The sequence below is a fragment of the Pseudopipra pipra genome, chromosome 24 (assembly GCF_036250125.1).
Source record: "Pseudopipra pipra isolate bDixPip1 chromosome 24, bDixPip1.hap1, whole genome shotgun sequence".
Taxonomy (NCBI): domain Eukaryota; kingdom Metazoa; phylum Chordata; class Aves; order Passeriformes; family Pipridae; genus Pseudopipra; species Pseudopipra pipra.
Window position 1 is genome coordinate 6,776,427 of NC_087572.1, and position 17,461 is coordinate 6,793,887.

A 17,461-nucleotide genomic window follows, 5' to 3' on the forward strand; every position below is an offset into this window, starting at 1 on the left:
AGCAAACCATGTCAAACCAACTTCAACAAACTGCTCACATGCATTAAGTTGAATAAATATCTATTTAAAGAATCCCAGAATGGTATGGGTTGGAAGGAACCTTAAAGATCACCTTGTTCCACCTCCTGCCATGGGCAGGGACACCTTCCACTAGGCCAGGTTGCTCCAAGCCTCATCCAACCTGGCCTTGGACACTTCCAGGGATGGGGCAGCTTCTCTGGGCAACCTGTGCCAGGGCCTCCCCACCCTCACAGGGAAGAACTTCTTCTCAATATCCCATCTAATCCTGCCCTCTGGCAGTGGGAAGTCATTCCTCCTTGTCCTATCACTCCATGTCCTTGTCCAAAGTTCTTCTCCTGTTCTCTCATGGAGCCTCTTTAGGCACTGGAAGGCCACAACAAAGTCACCCTGAAGCCTTCTCTTCTCTTCTGTACAAGTTTCATCCATGACCCTGCTCCATATTTACCACAATTTTGACCTGTTGTGGACACTTCTGGAATTAGAAGTTTGTTGTTGTATCAAGCATTTCTCAAAGAAATATTTACACTCTACATTTTAATCACATGTACACTGACTTCCTTTGTTTTTACATGGCATGACCTCCGATTTTTTATTTAAAGATTAGATGTACTTTAATTACTTAAAATACTACAGCTTCTGCAGCAGAGAGCAGAAATGGATGTTCACTTAAGCTCCTTTACTCTTGATTTGAAAGCATTATTTGAAAGCATTGTTACTGGCTGCCACACCAGCCCTCACCCTGGGCTGGGCTGATTTGGCCTGTACTGAGAATGGTGTGGCAGCAGGACCAGGGAAGTGACTGATCCCCTGTACTGGGCACTGCTGGGGCACCTGGAGCACTGCGCTCGGTTCTGGGCCCCTCACTGCAAAAGGGACATTGAGGGGCTGAAGCGTGTCCAGAGAAGGGCAACAAGGCTCATGAAAGGTCTAGAAAAACATGTCTTATGAGGAACGGCTGAGGGAGCTGAATTTGGTGAAGAGGAGGCTCAGGGGGGACCTCATCGCTCTCCACAGCCCCTGACAGGAGGCTGCGGAGAGTGAGGTGCGGGCCAGTCTCTTCTGCCGTGCCCCCTGTGAGAGCACCAGAGGAAATGGCCTTAAGCTGAGAGAGGGGAGACTCAGGTATTACAAAAATGTTGTCACTGTTGGGGTGGTCAGGCGTTGGCAGGGGCTGCCCGGGGAGGTGGTGGAGTCACCGTCCTTCGAGGTGTTCACGAGGCGCTGGGTGACGCGGTGCGGTGGTTCAGGGCTTACAGCGGTAGCGCTGGGCAGGCAGTGGGACTGGATGATCCCTAAGGTCTCCTCCACTCCCGGTGATTCGATGACTCTGCCACCCCGTCCCTCACGCCCCCTCCCCTCCCCTCCCCTCCCCTCCCCTCCCCTCCCCTTCCCTTCCCTTCCCTTCCCTTCCCTTCCCTTCCCTTCCCTTCCCTTCCCTTCCCTTCCCTTCCCTTCCCTTCCCTTCCCTTCCCTTCCCTTCCCTTCCCTTCCCCTCCCCTCCCCTCCCCTCCCCTTCCCTTCCCTAACCTTCCCAAACCTTCCCAAACCTTCCCTTCCCAAACCTTCCCAAACCTTCCCAAACCTTCCCAAACCTTCCCTTCCCAAACCTTCCCGAACCTTCCCTCCCCTCCCCTCCCCTCCCCTCCCCTGCCCTCCCCTCCCCTGCCCTCCCCTCAGCCCGGGCGGGCTCCCCGCGCTACCCTGAGGGCGCAGGCGCGGTGGCGGCGCAGGCGCGGGGCGGTCGCTGTGCGCGGCGCGGCGGCCGCGCTCGCTCGGCCCGGCCCGGCCATGTCGTTCGGGCCGCTGGACCCGCGGGGTCCCGCGCCCGCCCCGCCGCGGGACTTCGGCGGCATCATCCAGACATGCAGCGGCAACGTGCAGCGCATCGCGCAGTACAGTGAGTGCGGCGGGGCCGAGCGGGGCCGGGGGCGCTGCGGGAGCCGGGGCGGCAGAGCCTCCTTGGGCGGTGCCGGGCGGGGGTGCCCGGGGCGGGCGGACCCCGGACGGGCCCAGCTGGGGCCCGGCTCCCCCCGGGTGTTCCCCAGCCCTGCTCTCGGTGGGGTCTGTGCCCCTGTCACCGAGTGGCACCGACAGCTGGCCGGCCCCAGGGAGGGGCCCCGGGGGCAGCGGGAGCCCGAGGAGCCGCCGCGCCCGGAGCAGCTGCTGTGCCAGGGTCCCGCTCCCCAGAAGGGTGTCCCTGGGGACGTGGCGTGGCTGTTTCTTGGTCGCGTGGTTGTCATTAGAGAAAGTTATCGGAATTGTGAGCTAATCGTAGAAATCTCGGTGCTGAGCGCCGAGATGCTGCTCGTTAAAGGAGTCACTTCCGAAAGAGTCTTTGGTATGAGCCTTCCAAAGGATACAACCTTTACTGAAAAGGGCATTAATTGTTCAAGTAGCCATGCGAGTTTTTAGGGGCAAGGTCAGTGGAACATTTTGGTTCCTCAGAAAGTTGGTGAATTCTCTGATTATACAAAGCTGTTAATATCACTGAAACTGCTTTGGTCAGTCATGTTCATTTCCTCTTGGTATAGGCATAGCTGAACTGCTTCAAATCTCACCAAATAACATGGCTTGTCTAGGTTTTTTTCCTTTTTTTTATTCAGTTTTTTTTTCTTCTTCTTCACACTCTTTCTCCTTTCCATGGGACTTCAGTGAGCCTCCTGTTCTAAGCAGCTCAGCTTCTCTCTCATAGGACAGGCTTTGCTGTCTTATGACCCGCAGCCATCCTATCTCTGTGCACTGCCTATCTCAAATGAAACAAATAGCCTTACAGTTTTATCGAGGTGGGTGGGAACTCACAGAACATCTGACTTAATGTTACAGTAGTTAACTTCATTACACATAATATAAAAGCTTTCCATTCAGGCCTAGGAGAAAAAGATACATTGAAGCCTTAAGGCTATCCTCATTTCTCCTTTCATTCCCTAAGGAAAAGAGCAAACAGTAGGCACAGCTGAGTATTATACACTCCTTTGGAAAATCTCTCTAGAGTGAGCATTTCACACAAAATGTACAGAAAACTGGTGGCCTGAGTTGGCAAAACTGTTGCTTGCTCAGATAATGTAAGAGTCCTGCAGCTAGGGCAGAGATTGAAGTGTTTTAAGTAATCTTAGTTAGATAGTTAGATAGTGAGTACATGGAATTAAAAGGTCTTGGTGACTGAAAACTGTTGGCTGAGGGGGCTCTCTGTGTTGGTACATACCCACTATCCAAAGAATAAAGAGCTCCAGCCCCTTCCTATGGTTTCTCAGACACTTTCCTCTCATTTTTTTATAGACTGTGTGTTGCTGTTGGCTGAGATAAACCAAGCAAAGCAAACTGCTGAACCTGGCTCAGGGCAGGACAAACAGCACATCGCCTGGCCTGGAAATGGGACTGTGCAAGAATCTCCCCCAGTGGAGAAAAATAAGTCCCAGGGTGTCTGGGCATTATGGCACAAATGCCATTTGCCAAGTCCTTGACATCCGCATACACAGTGCAGTCCCTGTGCCGTTTGTCACCAATTTGACTAGGAATTTTTCTGACCTTCCTGTGTCTGACAGAGCTGTGAAATATGTGCAGTCTTGCTTGCTGGAAGCCAAGCTCAGAGTAAAAGAAGTTGCCAGCTCCTCATTGTATGACCTAATAGAAGTCTGGAATTCTCAGTGAGAATACCCTCAGTGGATGCAAAAGCTAATTACTGGCTTATTACTGATTAGCTCATATTGCAGCCTTAGCTGAGCTGCCCTTCTTATAAGCTGTTGGACATCACTTGAAAAGAAGTGGCCGTTGTAGGGATCTGATGTTTCTCCAGCAACACATTTAATCCAGTGCAGAGGCTCCAGGCTGAAAGCACAAGTAACACAGGAGGATTTCACTGAATTGGAAGAAGCTCTTGTTAAACTCACAGGGTAATTCAGTTCAGCTGCCTATGGAACTATATTAGAGTGACCCTCCTTGGTCTTGCCTCTCAGTGGTGATGTGATAACATATGATTTCACGATCGATTTGAGCTGATCAATCTTTGTGCTGCTCTTGTAAGTGCTGAGCCAAGCACTTCAGTAATGATAAAAGCTGTGCTGCTGCAGAATAAAGTGGATCAGCTTCTTGATCTGTCAAAAAAGTATTCTAAGGTAGAGGGAGTGGGGAGAGAAAATGCTACTTGTCTTTTAGGTAAGTTAATGGTTTGATGTGATTTGTTGTGTGGTTTCATGGTCACTAATGCCTACACAGGGGACCCCTGGTGGTCTAGTGGTCAGGATGCGGCGCTCTGACCGCTGCGGCCCGGGTTCGATTCCCGGTCAAGGGAAAATCCCCCGGGCAGATGGAGCTCGTCAGCCCTGTAAGGCCATCCGTCTAAGAGAAGGCCACTCTAAACAAACCTACGTCCAGAGGACCTCACTGCCACTGTCCAAGCTTGCTCGGCCCGCGAAGACTGGCCATACTTACTTAATGCCTACACAAGGAAAACAGTGGAAAAACACAGGAGATGGGAAGAAGGAGGTCTTGAACTTGCACTACAACATGATTTCAAATTGATGAAGGCCAACTGTGAAGTGCACATTGCTATCTGCTGTTCTTGAAAGATTGTTTGTGCCAGTATTGTGAAAGATTTGGGCTATCATGAGTAGAAAAATTCAAGTTTGGTTGGGTGTTTTTTGAAACTGATAGCAATCCTTGGTCATTGTTTGTTTGTTTGTTTGTTTTAACAGAGTTGTAATAATTTAAGTAACTTAAAAATATGTAAAAGTGGCAATGTAGCATAGTGAAGCTGTTCTGCAGCAACGATAGCCTAAAATACAGAAATAGCAAGGCTGATAGAAGTAGTCAGCTCTGTTAATTGGTCTAAAAAGGTTGAGGAGGAGGAGAGCACAACGTTTTAGCTCCACAGACTTGTCGTCAGGGTATCTGTGCCTCACTACCACTTTCTTGTCTGAAAGTTTGTTAGGCTGAATCATGTCTAGGTAGGGACGTTTAATATACATTTGCATTTCACAGAATCCCAGAACAGCTGGGGTTGGAAGGGACCTCTGGAGTTCATCTGGTCCAACCCCTGCTAACACAGGTTCCCCCAGAGCAGGTTGTGCAGGATGGTGTCCAGGCAGGGTTTGAATATCTCCAGGGAAGGAGATTCCACAGCCTCTCTGGGCAGCCTGTTCCAGGGCTCTGACACCCTCACAGCTAAGGAATTTTTCCTCATATTTAGATGGAACTTCCTGTGTTTCATTTGTGCCTGTTGCTCTGTGTCCTGTCACTGGGCATCACTGGGAAGAGTTGGGCCCCATCCTCTTGGCATTAACTTTTAAGATATTTGTATATATTTAAAGCAAAGAATGTAAGTGTTGTCTTACTAGCTTGAGTTAAGTCAAACATTGAAATAAATCCTTTTAAAGCTAAAAGAATACATTCAAGAAGGAATAAAATACATTAGAACTTGTCTTACTGACTCATCTTGTGATCTCTTTATCTTCAGCTGCTCAGATAAAGAATTTGATGAGCCAGCTGGGAACAAAGCAGGATTCCAGCAAGCTTCAGGAGAACTTGTAAGTATTAAATAAGCAAACATCAGTATAGGTCCTCTTTGATTTCTCCCTGTATTCTTAGAGGAACTGGGTTACTTGCTGTGGGGAAATGCTTTATGAGATACATTTAGTACAGTCCTTCAAACCCAAAATGAGTAGCTGCATTAAGTAGTTTACTGGACAAATTAAAGTGTTTCTGCAGGACTCCGGCGAAGCCATTCAAAACTGCCAGATAGGTAGAGTTCTATATTGTTCTTCTATATAGCTTTTCTATAGTTTATTTAAAAAGTAGTAGTACCCCAGCCATGCATTAGCATTGGCTGTCCTCTGAGGAGTAGCCACAGTAGCTTCACTTGTGGTTTAGAAGAAATGAACGCCATAGTAGGTACTTGGTCCTCACATGAGACCAATGAATCCCCATAATTATGGTGAAAGAGTAGCTTGTAGTACAGATGGATTTAGGCAGTAGAAAGATTAGCAATCCTATATGGCAGCCAAAATGTCACATGTAATTTCAGAGGAATAATATGCCAGTGGGGGACGAAGTAGAAGATGTTTAAGCAGCTGTTGTCCAACCTGACTCCTGGAGAGACTGAACAGAGACTCTCTGTGTCTGTGGATCTTTCACAAATTCATAAAGCATAAATAGCGAGTTATAAAAAGAATCATTTCCAGAGGGTCATCAAAGAAAACTTGGAAGTCAGTTCTTCTAGTCTCTTTTCATGCGACTGTACCTTGAATCTCTGAATGTACAACTTTCCTGGTTTTTATAATAGCTGATTTTTTTGATAAGTTCATGACTTGTAGTGGGAGCTACGTACCCCACGTTTGACGGATGAGATCAGAGCCCAGTTAGGAGAGAAAGGGATTTGCTTCCTTGAGCTTTTCAGTTGGCTCAATCTCTATTTAATCGGTAGATTAAAGAACTAATCACTGGTGACCAAACAAATGCTTTTCCATTTGATGTCACTGTAGAAGTGGCATAATCTCTCCTCTTTGAGATCAGAGTGGCTGAACCCCACAAATTGTCAGCTGCCATACAAACTTACTACCAAAATACAGGGATGGTTTATTCCGCTCACATATACAACTTGGACAAAAACAGAGCCTGAATGCCTCCATTTACATATCTACTGGCTGGGTATGTGACTTTCACTTCAGCATCTTGTACCCATTGAATGCAAAAGAAATCGTTTCTTGTTTTAGTATTTTGTGTCATCCTGGTTTACAGTGTAGTTTTTGTGTGTTAGTATTAGGCACTTTGCAAAAATAAGCTTCAAATTATAATGTTGTTGGAAAACATAAAGGCTCAAGGGAAAGCCTTGCAATTCCTTAAGTAGATGACGTATCATTCCTCTTTCTGACCATTATTTTTCACAAGAAGGAAGAATTTAATATTTCAGAGTCCCTGTACTTTTATCAAATATATATTTAACCATAGAGTTGGTGGTTGTCAAGTAAACAGTTAATTACTAATTGGTACTACGAAGAATTCACCCTTATAGAGGGATTACGTTCACTGAATAAAGTTGTTTCTTTCTTATGCCATTGGAGAAAAATGTATTTTTAAAACTACAGAATTATACTAGTTAGCAGGGAGCACAGAAATTATTTGAATATTTTTTAAAAATGTAGTTCAGAGTCAAGTTGATATTAAAAACTAAACATATATCTCTGATCCTTTAGGTTGGAAAAACACCTAATGTAAAGCTCTGTGATCTCAGAACCCCTATTTAGTCATCATTTTGGACGCTAAAATGCTCAGAGACTGCTTTTTAGGTAGACCTTGTGTAAGTGCTTTTGAACTTTTGTTTCAGGCAACAGCTGCAGCACTCTGCAAACCGCCTTGCCAAAGAGACCAATGAATATCTCAAGGAGTTGGGGTCTCTGCCACTTCCCCTGTCTGCTTCTGAACAGGTAGGCAGGCAGAATTTTCTGGATATATTTCTAGATCATTCATTTAATGAAATTAGCATGGACCACAACCTCCCAAAGCCTAAACTGGCACAGCTGAAGAGACAGCAGCCTTTTAGAATGAAGGACGTTAGTGAAGTAGGGAAACTCATTAAACTGGCTGCATCCTGGCTGCTTATATGACACTGTTTCCCAGGGGCAAATAAGTATTAAACTTTCTCACATGAGAATAAGAGACCCTAAATGTTCAGGGAGAGCTTAGTATGCAATTCTGGTTTTCTGAGTAAATTTCTGAAAAATAATCTTGTTTACAAAGTCCCTGGTGGTACAAGGCAGTGTTTTAGGATAAGAACTCAGAGCAAACTGCCTGTCAGTATGAGATGGATCATGCCAGAAAGCTTTCCCTTGCATGTGATTTATTAGTGGGGGAAGGGGAGAAGCTGACTCACCTTGCTCATATTTGAATAAAGCAAAATATAACAAGGCAAAGATTATGATTTTATCTCTTACCAAATAGTAGTTGGAGTTCCCCCTCCCTATGGGAAAGGGAAGGGACAGTCCTGTGCTGTTCATGTTAATCCACCACCACGTGTTTTTGTGATGCTGTTGTGGGATGATCTGGGGATGTGGGTCAGCAGATGTTGTTTTGGTCTGTTTCTGTGTTTAAAGGTTTATATGCTAGTTGGAAGCATGGAGGTGTTTTGCTGGTTTGTTCAGCAAATATTTTTTTGTTAATCTTCCTGTGGTGAACAAAATCCTGTCATGTGCATGTCACTGAATGCAGCCCAGGGAAAATTCAGTCAAAATCTGCAGGAGCTGGAGCACAGCACACTCAGGGACTGCTCTGGCAGAAGGGTTGTTGCTTCAGAGGGCTCAGATGAAAGCTGTAGTGTATTATGAGGATGCTGTAGTGGCTTATTACAGAAAAAAATATAATTGAAGAGATTTATTTCCTTGAAATGAGTGTTGAACTGATACAAGCTCATTGCAGGATTACAGTCCTGGAAAGCCCACAATTTGAGCCAGCTGTTGCAAATCTTTCTATCAGAAAACATGAGAACTGACCTAGTATTGAGTGTCCTTGGGACAAGCTTTTCCACAACTACTCGTTTCCCATCTCTGGGATGTCACAAACTCAGAGGACGTGTTCTGTGGAAGCTAAATAAGTTGACACTGTAAATTGAGGATGAAAAGCACTATTGCAACTAGTGTATTTGGAGAAAAGATAAACTGAAGTGGTTATCAGGAGTAAGGATGTTACCTGATCTAATAACAACAGTGTGGCATGGCTGGGAGAGACAGCTTAGGAGACTGGGGCAATGGGTGTTGTCATTAGTTCTGTTAAGAAGTCATTAGTGTGGTAAGAAGTACTATGAAGTTGGCTGAGTAGAGGAATGGAGGCTAAAAGAGTTGTAGATAACCAAAATGCACATAATTAAATGTGGTGGATTATTGGAATGTGATTTGAATAAAAGTACTGGTCTAGAAGACCTCTCTACTCCAGACTTGAAACTAGATTGAAATTGGAGAACTTTGTTGCACAAAACTGTCCTGCAGTGGGCAAGGCGTGGAGCATTTGTGATAAGGAATTAAAACTTGGTGGACTTTTTGTTCTCTCCAGTGCCTCAGACTGTTGGAACCAAAAGATCAATGAATGCCAGTACTCATTGTTATTGTTATGGTGGGTTTTTGAGAGCCTGACAGTCACTTTATAATGAATGGGAATGTCTGAACACTTGTTTGTGTTTCAATTCCTCAGCGCCAGCAGAGGCTTCAGAAAGAACGATTGATGAATGACTTCTCCGCGGCCTTAAATAACTTCCAGGCAGTGCAGAGGCGAGTGTCAGAGAAGGAAAAGGAGACCGTGGCAAGGGCGAGAGCTGGCTCCCGGATCTCTGTAAGTATTCATGGGAATTTTGGAACAATGAGTCTTCCAAGAGATCTTGTACTTGCCTTCCAACCTCCTGTCTGTCTACTGACACCTCACTGAGTGCAGCTGAGCGCTTGGTGTATTAGTTTTGCCATTCCAGCTGTTGTAAGTAATCTCTCATTTCAGTGTGCTCCTTGTCCATGTAGAGGAGGGAAGGAATCCTGGTAGTTGCAAGTGTTTTGGAGGATGAGATGGGGAGTCAAAATACAGTGAATAGGAAAGTATTGCAGGCTGCTCTCCACTTGCTGTCAGCCCTAGGCTGTAAAATTTAAGAGTTCAAATGGAAGCTTACCACACCTTAAATTACATCTTAAATGTCACACTATGGTGCTTTATATTCTTATAGCTTCTGTCCTGCTAATATCTCCAATGTGTGTTCAAACCTTTTCCCTGTTATGTTTTGATAACCCCTTTGGCTACTAAGAATTCATAATAAAGAGGCCAGTGAAGGCATTTCCCTCCCCTTGCCTCGGGGCTTTATGTTAGGTCTGCATTCTTAATGTCTGCAAGGGAACACATTTATCTGTTGGATTATGCTCTAAATGTTTTGCTTTGTGTTGGGAAAGGAAGTGACAAACATTGACAGCTGATCCAAGGACATGGACTGGCGGTTTTTGGTCATTCAGTTAACTTGAGTTAAATCTGAAAGCTAAATCTGAAAGTTAAATCTGCAGTGACAGTGGGATTCTCCAAGAACACTCTGAACAGTATGTGCTTTGGTCTTTAAGATGCTGCTGGTGATTTTGTGAGTGGTCCTGGTAGTCTATGAGACTAATGACTCATTTATCTCTTCCAGGCTGATGAGCGGTTCAGAGAAGAACAGCTTGTTTCATTTGATAGGTAATAACTTCTTGTACTCTTGAGGTTTTCACTACATATACCTAAAATTTTTATGGTAAGATCTGTTATTGTAACTCGGGCCAGACTCTGCTGGCTGAATGGAAAGCAAAAAGAGTTGAAAAGCAATTATTACACCACATGTAATATACAGTGTAGAAAATTAACTGCATGTGACAGTATTTTATCTTCCTTAAATATAGATAGTGTGATTACTCCCCTGAGGGGAATTGTACTGTCCTTAGGATGTGGCAGCTGGAGCTCCTGGTTTTCTGGCCTGTAAGCACAAGATTACCAGACAGGATTTCACTCACTGTGACTCTTTCCACAGAGAGCAGCATATTTACTTCATGGGTTTGGGTGTTCTCCAGCATTCCAGTTGGAGCTATTGCAGAGTAGCAGATTAGGCTGCCTAAAATTCAGAAGCCCTGGAACATTAGGCACTGACAATCTAATCCTAGAACATGCACAACAAGACAGCATTACTGTCACCTGTCAGACAGTTGTGTTGCTTCTGCAGTAACAGTGTGCCTGCATGGTAGATAGCTTTGCAAAATGTTACATCAGCTCTCCAGTGTGGCAAAGAGAACCAGGGAGCCTTCAGAAGTGTCTGTGGTTACTGTGTCAGCTGGGCTGAAATCTGTTGGCCCTATCTGTATAAATCCTTCCACTTTCTGAATCAAGAGACTTTGCTTACCTGTCTCAGCTATACATCCTCCCCCTGCAAACTGCCCTTCATCTACTCAGCTGCCTGTTTTGCATCCCTTCCTTAGCCCTGGGCTTTCACATGGGGTGGGGGTGAAGCCCCAGGCTGTTCAGTTATGCAGGTGCTGGGATGAGTTTGAAGGCCTTGCACACTAAAGCCGTGGGGCCCAGAGAGGTACCTGTTCATGCAGAGCCCCTTAGCTCAGTGAGAGATGGTGGCACTTAGCAGCTATTCCACATTCAAAGCTGTTCCTGTGTGCTACGTGCCAGAAACTTCTGCTTTAAAGATATGCAAACCCTACAGTCACATCAGAGCTGAATTGCTGAAATGGTCAGCTACATGACCTACTCATATAGTTTATCTTCATTTTTTAGGCACTTTGAGGCTTTAAAACTTACTATTTAGTGTTGTATTCCAAACACTGGAATGGTATAGTGCTTCCTGGCACACTTCTCTGTTGAAAAGATGGAGATGTTGCCCTTGAAGAACTTTCTAAGCTGAACATAGAGATGGCCTTGTGTTATAGGTGCTGGCTCCACTATAATTGGTGTAACTTCTGCAGCAGTTGTGAAGAACCAGCTCATCAGGAGAGAGGTAGACTGGGATGCAGAGTTCCTTGGTTTTTAACATCTCTTTTGGTGTGTAATTTAATTTGAAGTTCTTACTAGACTAATGAATTAAAATACTAAAACACTTAAATCTTATCCACAATGCCAGATAGCAAGCAAGAATCTTTGTCAGATGCTTGTCAGGTGTCATTTTGTTCTGATAATGTGCTTGCAGGCTGCTCTCTGCCAAAACATTTACCCTGATTTCTTCCTTTTGGGGGGATGGTAAGAAGGAAGGAAGGTACGAGTATTAAAAAAGAAAAGCAGAACTGAAATAAGCAGGTTTCTTCTCTAATGCTGTAGATAACTGTCACATCCTAGAACAGAGCGTTCTATGTAACTGCTTTCCAGTTTCTTCACTTTGCCTGATCTGTCCCTTTTTTCAGTTGTTCCAATTTGTGACCATTGTCACAAATTAGTCCTGTCCCTGTGCACAATGCAAGGGCCAAGAACCCTGGAGGTTGTTCTGTAGGAAACTCTTTAACTCACTGGTGCTTTGCTACAAATGCAGTGTGGAAGTACCTATAGTCAGAGAGAGTCATACTTTGTTTCCCTCTCTTTGCAGTGGTGAAGATTGGAATCAAATGCAGTCTCAGGAAGAAGATGTGGCAATAACTGAACAGGACCTTGAACTCATTAAAGAAAGAGAAACTGCAATCAGGCAATTAGAGGTGACCAGTAGCTCCTGCACAGTTAACAGTATTGGGAGATAAATCAAAGGGGTGCAGTGCTAACTAATGGGATGGGCTGAGGAGAGCTGAATGTGGAGAAACAGAGTTTCTTGTAGAGAGGATTGATGCCAAGATCAATCTTGCTGCTCCTGTTGAAGGGATATATTTGCCTTCAGTGTTGACTGGTGATCCTTCAGAGATGGCCAGAGCAACTCACGTTACAGTGTTCATCTCAGTTCCATACTGGGTTAATTGCTAGTGGCATGAAACAAATATTCAGTAGCAGGAGTATTGTAGGCCCCTGTGTTAATCCCAAATTGCACAGAGAGTAACTTCAAGGCACCTCAGTCAGTGAATGCTGGTGTCTATTGTGAGCTTTTGAGCAATGGTCAAAAGAGGTACTGAGTGAGGATTAGAAAAACTGTACCCAGTGTTTGCTGTAACTTGTTAAATTGTTGTCCTCAGGCAGACATTTTGGATGTCAATCAGATATTTAAGGATTTAGCCATGATGATTCATGACCAAGGAGATATGATTGGTAAGTGCATTTCGATAATAAGAAGTTTCTTCTTAGTTCACTTACAAGTTTTGCTTATGTAGTTTAAATTTTCCAGTATTTTGCATTAGAAGTATTGTATTTCTGGTTATAATTTTTAAACACTGAAGCTCTGAAATATTTTACAGTGAGTTCTCTTGTTTTTTCCATAGATAGCATAGAGGCAAATGTGGAAAGTGCAGAAGTTCATGTGGAAAGAGCCAGTGAGCAGTTACAGAGAGCTGCCTATTATCAGGTAAATTCTGTGTGCTTGTTTTATTGTCAGTGTATAGTTGAGCAATAATGGAACAGGCAGAGCAAGATACATACTGAGGCCTGCAGCACACCAAACTAGTTATTAAAACCAGCTTGTGCAAGCTGGCACTCATTCAAAATTGGCTGCAATGAATATATAAAGCATTTGAGTCAAAAACATAGTATTGAAATTCACCTTCTGCCTCAGAGGAGACAGTCTGACCCTTCATATAAATGTGCTCTGCAAGTGTAAGTGTTTACCTGTCTGTTGTTCTTAGGAGTTAGCAGAACAAACAAGAACAAATTCTTATGTTGTATCCAACTTGTAAACATATCAGCCAAGACACTGACATGCAAAAATCCATGCCCAGACTTGGGAGACTTCTGGTGACTAGGATTTGCAGCACTCCTTTCCTTCTGCTGAGTTTCTCTCCCATAGTCTGTCCTCCTTGTCCCACCAGGTCTCTCACAGTGGCTCTCATTGTTGGGTTACAGTCAATGTTTTCTGTAGGTTCCCTTCATCACCCTTGTCCCTGTAGGTCCAGGTTCTGTGAGGGACTAAGGGTTCTGCTTAGTCACTGCTGGGACTTCAGACTTCCACACAAGATAAATATTGGACTCTTCCAAGCTGTTGAGTGGGAGGTACTGGAAAGCAATAAAACTCCAGCGCTGTTAAATGCAAGGAAGAAAAGTAGCTTTTACCATCTGGCAGCATTTAATAGTATTGTCTCTCTCCATGGCTTCCTTTACAAAGTTTTGAGGTGTTTATAAATTTAAGTTTGAGAGCTATTGGACATGTTTTGGAAGTGTTTTTTCTGGATGGAGAAGGAAGTGGTTATATAGAACTACCTTCATATCCTTAGATACCAAGTTAAAAATATTTGGTGTATGTGGATTGACTGTAGTTTCCTGTGATGAATAAAGTGAGCAATGCTGCAAAATCCAAGTACAGTAACTGTACATGAAATCATTTAAACTGTAGAAATGCAACACCAAGCCTGAGTGGCCAAGGGAAGATTGTATCAGAGAACTACTTGGGAGTTTGATTAGGCTTACCTGAAAAATCTAAATAGCTAGAAAGGTTTGGCTTTCTCTGAGGCTTGTATTTTCCTTAAGAGAAGCAAAACCTGTCACATTTTGACTTAACTGCATCAATTTGACCATTGCACTCCTAAAACTAAAACCATTCCTCTGTAGAATCATGCAGTTTAAGGAACATGTAAAAGTGTTCAGACTACATTGGGTACTTCTCTCGAGTAACTGTGGGTGTCAAGTGCTCTGGTTCACCAAAGTCAGTAACCAGAATGGTGGCCTTGTTTTTAGCTCTTGTCAACTGTTCCTGGTGTCAGTGGCTTATTTTTCTTTTCTTATTAGAAGAAATCCCGTAAGAAGATCTGTATCCTATTGTTGGGCCTTGCTGTGGCCTGTCTAATCATAGGATTGATTATCTGGCGGGCAACCAAATGAAATCTTCCCATGGAACCCAGTCTCACTGCTGAGATTTCTTTCTCTCAGAGCAAACCAGCTGACTAGTCTCGGAGATGAATTGACCACCCTGAGAGCACGAGCTGGAGCTACTTCTAGTAATAGATATTAGCAACTAATGTGCAGATAACTAGTATTTGGAATTAGTGAACCATGGAGATGGTATTTATCAGTTTATATAAAAATTATATTGTTTTATGTAACTAAAACCTTGTGGTTTTGCTTTCTGTAATGTATTATTTCCTGTCCCAACTGTAGGCTGAAGTGTGATCAATAATTGGAGATGTCTTGTTTTTGACAAGTGGCACAACTTTAACATTTTGTATGTGTAGGTAACTTTGTTGGACTGGAATGAGAATGACATTCAAAGACAGCACACCACCAAGTCACATTACATAAATCCAGCAGTTTCTAAAGTCTCCAGTATCTGCCCCATGGTTTTTATTGTCTCCAAGTGGCTGTGGTTCTAGATTCTCTTGAAGAGAAAGGTGATGATACAGATTCAAGAGGCAAGGAGAGTATGTGTGGATGATGGTTGGAACCACGGCGTGCTGGTCAGTTTAGCCTTGAAACTTGTAATCGTGTTAATTTTTTTAGGTGTGGTTGCAGGTTAGTTTTTCCCAAAATGCATCATTTGAGGACAGAATGTTCTTTGACTTACAGTCTAACAATGCAACTTCCTTACACAAACTATCTGGTTGTGTATTAGCGGACAAATAAATCTCTTCCAATGCTGACTGTCAAGCACTAGGTATACAAAGTTTAGCTGCTACTCCCAGTTGTTTTTAGAAGCTTTCAGGAAGAAAATCACACAAAGATGAGGAAGTGGGCACCTAAGTTTACAAGCTAGCAAGATAGATGAGCGTTAGCAGAAATCTTGCTTCTGTAGTACTTTTGATGCTCACTTGTAGTGTGTTAGTAAATATTATGTGTGGCTTGTGATCATCTGGTATTTTCCATTCTTTATGGAACAGAAAGTGCAGAAACTGGCTGAGTGAAGTGCTAGGATTTTCAGACTGAGGATGTGTGTGCAAATGAAAAGATTGCTGGTTCCAGCTCAGAGAGCTGGGCAGAACACAGCAGCCACTCCCCATTTTGTGTAGCTCTGAACTGACATGCACTGAGGGAACCCTAATCTGTCCAAAGCCCAAGGGAGTGTGGTAAATGCAGCATACTGACCCATTTTGTATTTATCTTTATTCCATGTCTTCTCTATAATAAAGTAAATGTGAAAGCTGGGAAGGGAGTGTTCTCCCAATTGCACAGTGGTTTGCACTATTGCGCCATCATTCCGTCTAATAATCATCAATAAACACTTTTTAAAAGCCTCTGTCAGAGCTCCTTTCTCTTGCACTTTAGACACTGGCACAGATGTGTTTGCAGTTCCCTCTGTAAGCAAAGTAGAAGACTTTACATCAGCACAGTAGTGTCTGCTGTAGCTTTAGTTCAGTGGTCCTGATTTGTAAGTGAAAACACATAATTCCTTTCACGAGGGCACACACAGTACTCCTGTGCAAAGTCCTGTACAGTAGCTGATCCCAGAAAAATTAATCTCATGCCCCAGAGCAGTGTTGGGTCAGCTTTGACTATTTGCCTGTTGCTAGAACTTGGAACCTTTGCTGAGCCTGTACAGTAAAATCTGACTTTAAAGCAAGGGAACTGTGTGTCGTTTAAAGTATTCCTCGAAAAGGGTGGAGCCTGCTGGTCTGTGCCTGCCTGCTGCAGGGCAGAGTCCTTTGGGTGTCACACTGCTGTGTCAGAATGAGAGCACTTTCCTCCTCACCAAGCCTAAAAGGGAGCATTGATGCATTATTTGTAGGCTCCATCCTTCCTCTAGCCTGTTTTAGTCCTCCGGAAACTGAAATTGAGGACACTGGTCCAGGTTTCTGGGCTCGGGGTTGCTGTAACTGCCTGAACTGCCTCCTCTCTCTGCCCATCATTGATCGGAGCAGCACAACTGCTGCAGAGGCCCTTTGTAATAGTCTTGACTGAGGTTCCTGGGCGTGAAAACTCACCATCGGCACCCCCCGGCTGGGGCTGCAGTGCGGTGTGCCCGGCTCGGACACGGGTGTTCCGCCGATCCGAGGCTCGCAGGACACACTCAGGGGTATCCGGGGCGCCGGGCAGGGATGGGCGTTCCTTGGTGCCCGTAGTGGCTGTGCGGGCTCTGAGCGCCAGCCCCGCGCCAGCTGCGGCCTCCCGGAGAGAGGAGGCTTTTCCCTGGTCCCGGCTCAGCTCTGTCCCTGTCCCCGGCGCTGCCCCGGCTCAGCTCTGTCCCTGTCCCCGGCGCTGCCCCGGCTCAGCTCTGTCCCTGTCCCCGGCGCCGCTCCGGCTCAGCTCTGTCTCTGTCCCTGTCCCCGGCTCAGCTCTGTCCCTGTCCCTGTCCCCGGCTCAGCTCTGTCCCTGTCCCCGGCTCAGCTCTGTCCCTGTCTCTGTCCCTGTCCCCGGCTCAGCTCTGTCTCTGTCCCTGTCCCCGGCTCAGCTCTGTCCCTGTCTCTGTCCCTGTCCCCGGCTCAGCTCTGTCCCTGTCCCTGTCCCCGGCTCAGCTCTGTCCCTGTCTCTGTCCCTGTCCCCGGCTCAGCTCTGTTCCTGTCTCTGTCCCCGGCTCAGCTCTGTCTCTGTCCCTGTCCCCGGCTCAGCTCTGTCCCTGTCTCTGTCCCTGTCCCCGGCTCAGCTCTGTCCCTGTCCCTGTCCCCGGCTCAGCTCTGTCCCTGTCTCTGTCCCCGGCTCAGCTCTGTCCCTGTCCCTGTCCCCGGCTCACCTCTGTCTCTGTCCCTGTCCCCGGCTCAGCTCTGTCCCTGTCCCTGTCCCCGGCTCAGCTCTGTCTCTGTCCCTGTCCCCGGCTCAGCTCTGTCCCTGTCCCTGTCCCCGGCTCAGCTCTGTCCCTGTCTCTGTCCCTGTCCCTGTCGCGGCCGCTCCTCTGAGCGCGGGCGCCGAGGGCGGGGCCAGTAGCGGGGACGGGACACGTGTCCACTTAAGCCCCGCCCATCACTGGCCC

At 45.5% G+C, this 17,461-nt stretch overlaps 1 protein-coding gene, 1 long non-coding RNA gene and 1 other non-coding gene across 3 annotated transcripts; 2 read left to right on the top strand and 1 right to left on the bottom strand.

The window, feature by feature from the left end:
* Nucleotides 1-1,749: 1,749 nt before the first annotated feature.
* On the top strand, nt 1,750-15,793 carry STX12 (syntaxin 12). The gene is made up of 9 exons (XM_064635203.1): nt 1,750-1,918; nt 5,474-5,543; nt 7,340-7,439; nt 9,196-9,333; nt 10,163-10,206; nt 12,083-12,188; nt 12,654-12,726; nt 12,897-12,979; nt 14,353-15,793. Exons 1-9 carry the CDS (start codon nt 1,810-1,812, stop codon nt 14,443-14,445), a joined length of 816 nt encoding a protein of 271 aa, XP_064491273.1. The 5' UTR covers nt 1,750-1,809; the 3' UTR covers nt 14,446-15,793.
* On the top strand, nt 4,238-4,309 carry TRNAQ-CUG (transfer RNA glutamine (anticodon CUG)). The gene has a single exon. It is a non-coding gene; the product is annotated as a tRNA-Gln (tRNA).
* Nucleotides 12,981-17,459, bottom strand: LOC135402236 (uncharacterized). Its single transcript, XR_010425064.1, has 2 exons — nt 16,479-17,459; nt 12,981-13,647 (listed from the first exon to the last, which is right to left on the bottom strand). It is a non-coding gene; the product is annotated as an uncharacterized LOC135402236 (long non-coding RNA).
* Between the last annotated feature and the right edge of the window lie 2 nt (nt 17,460-17,461).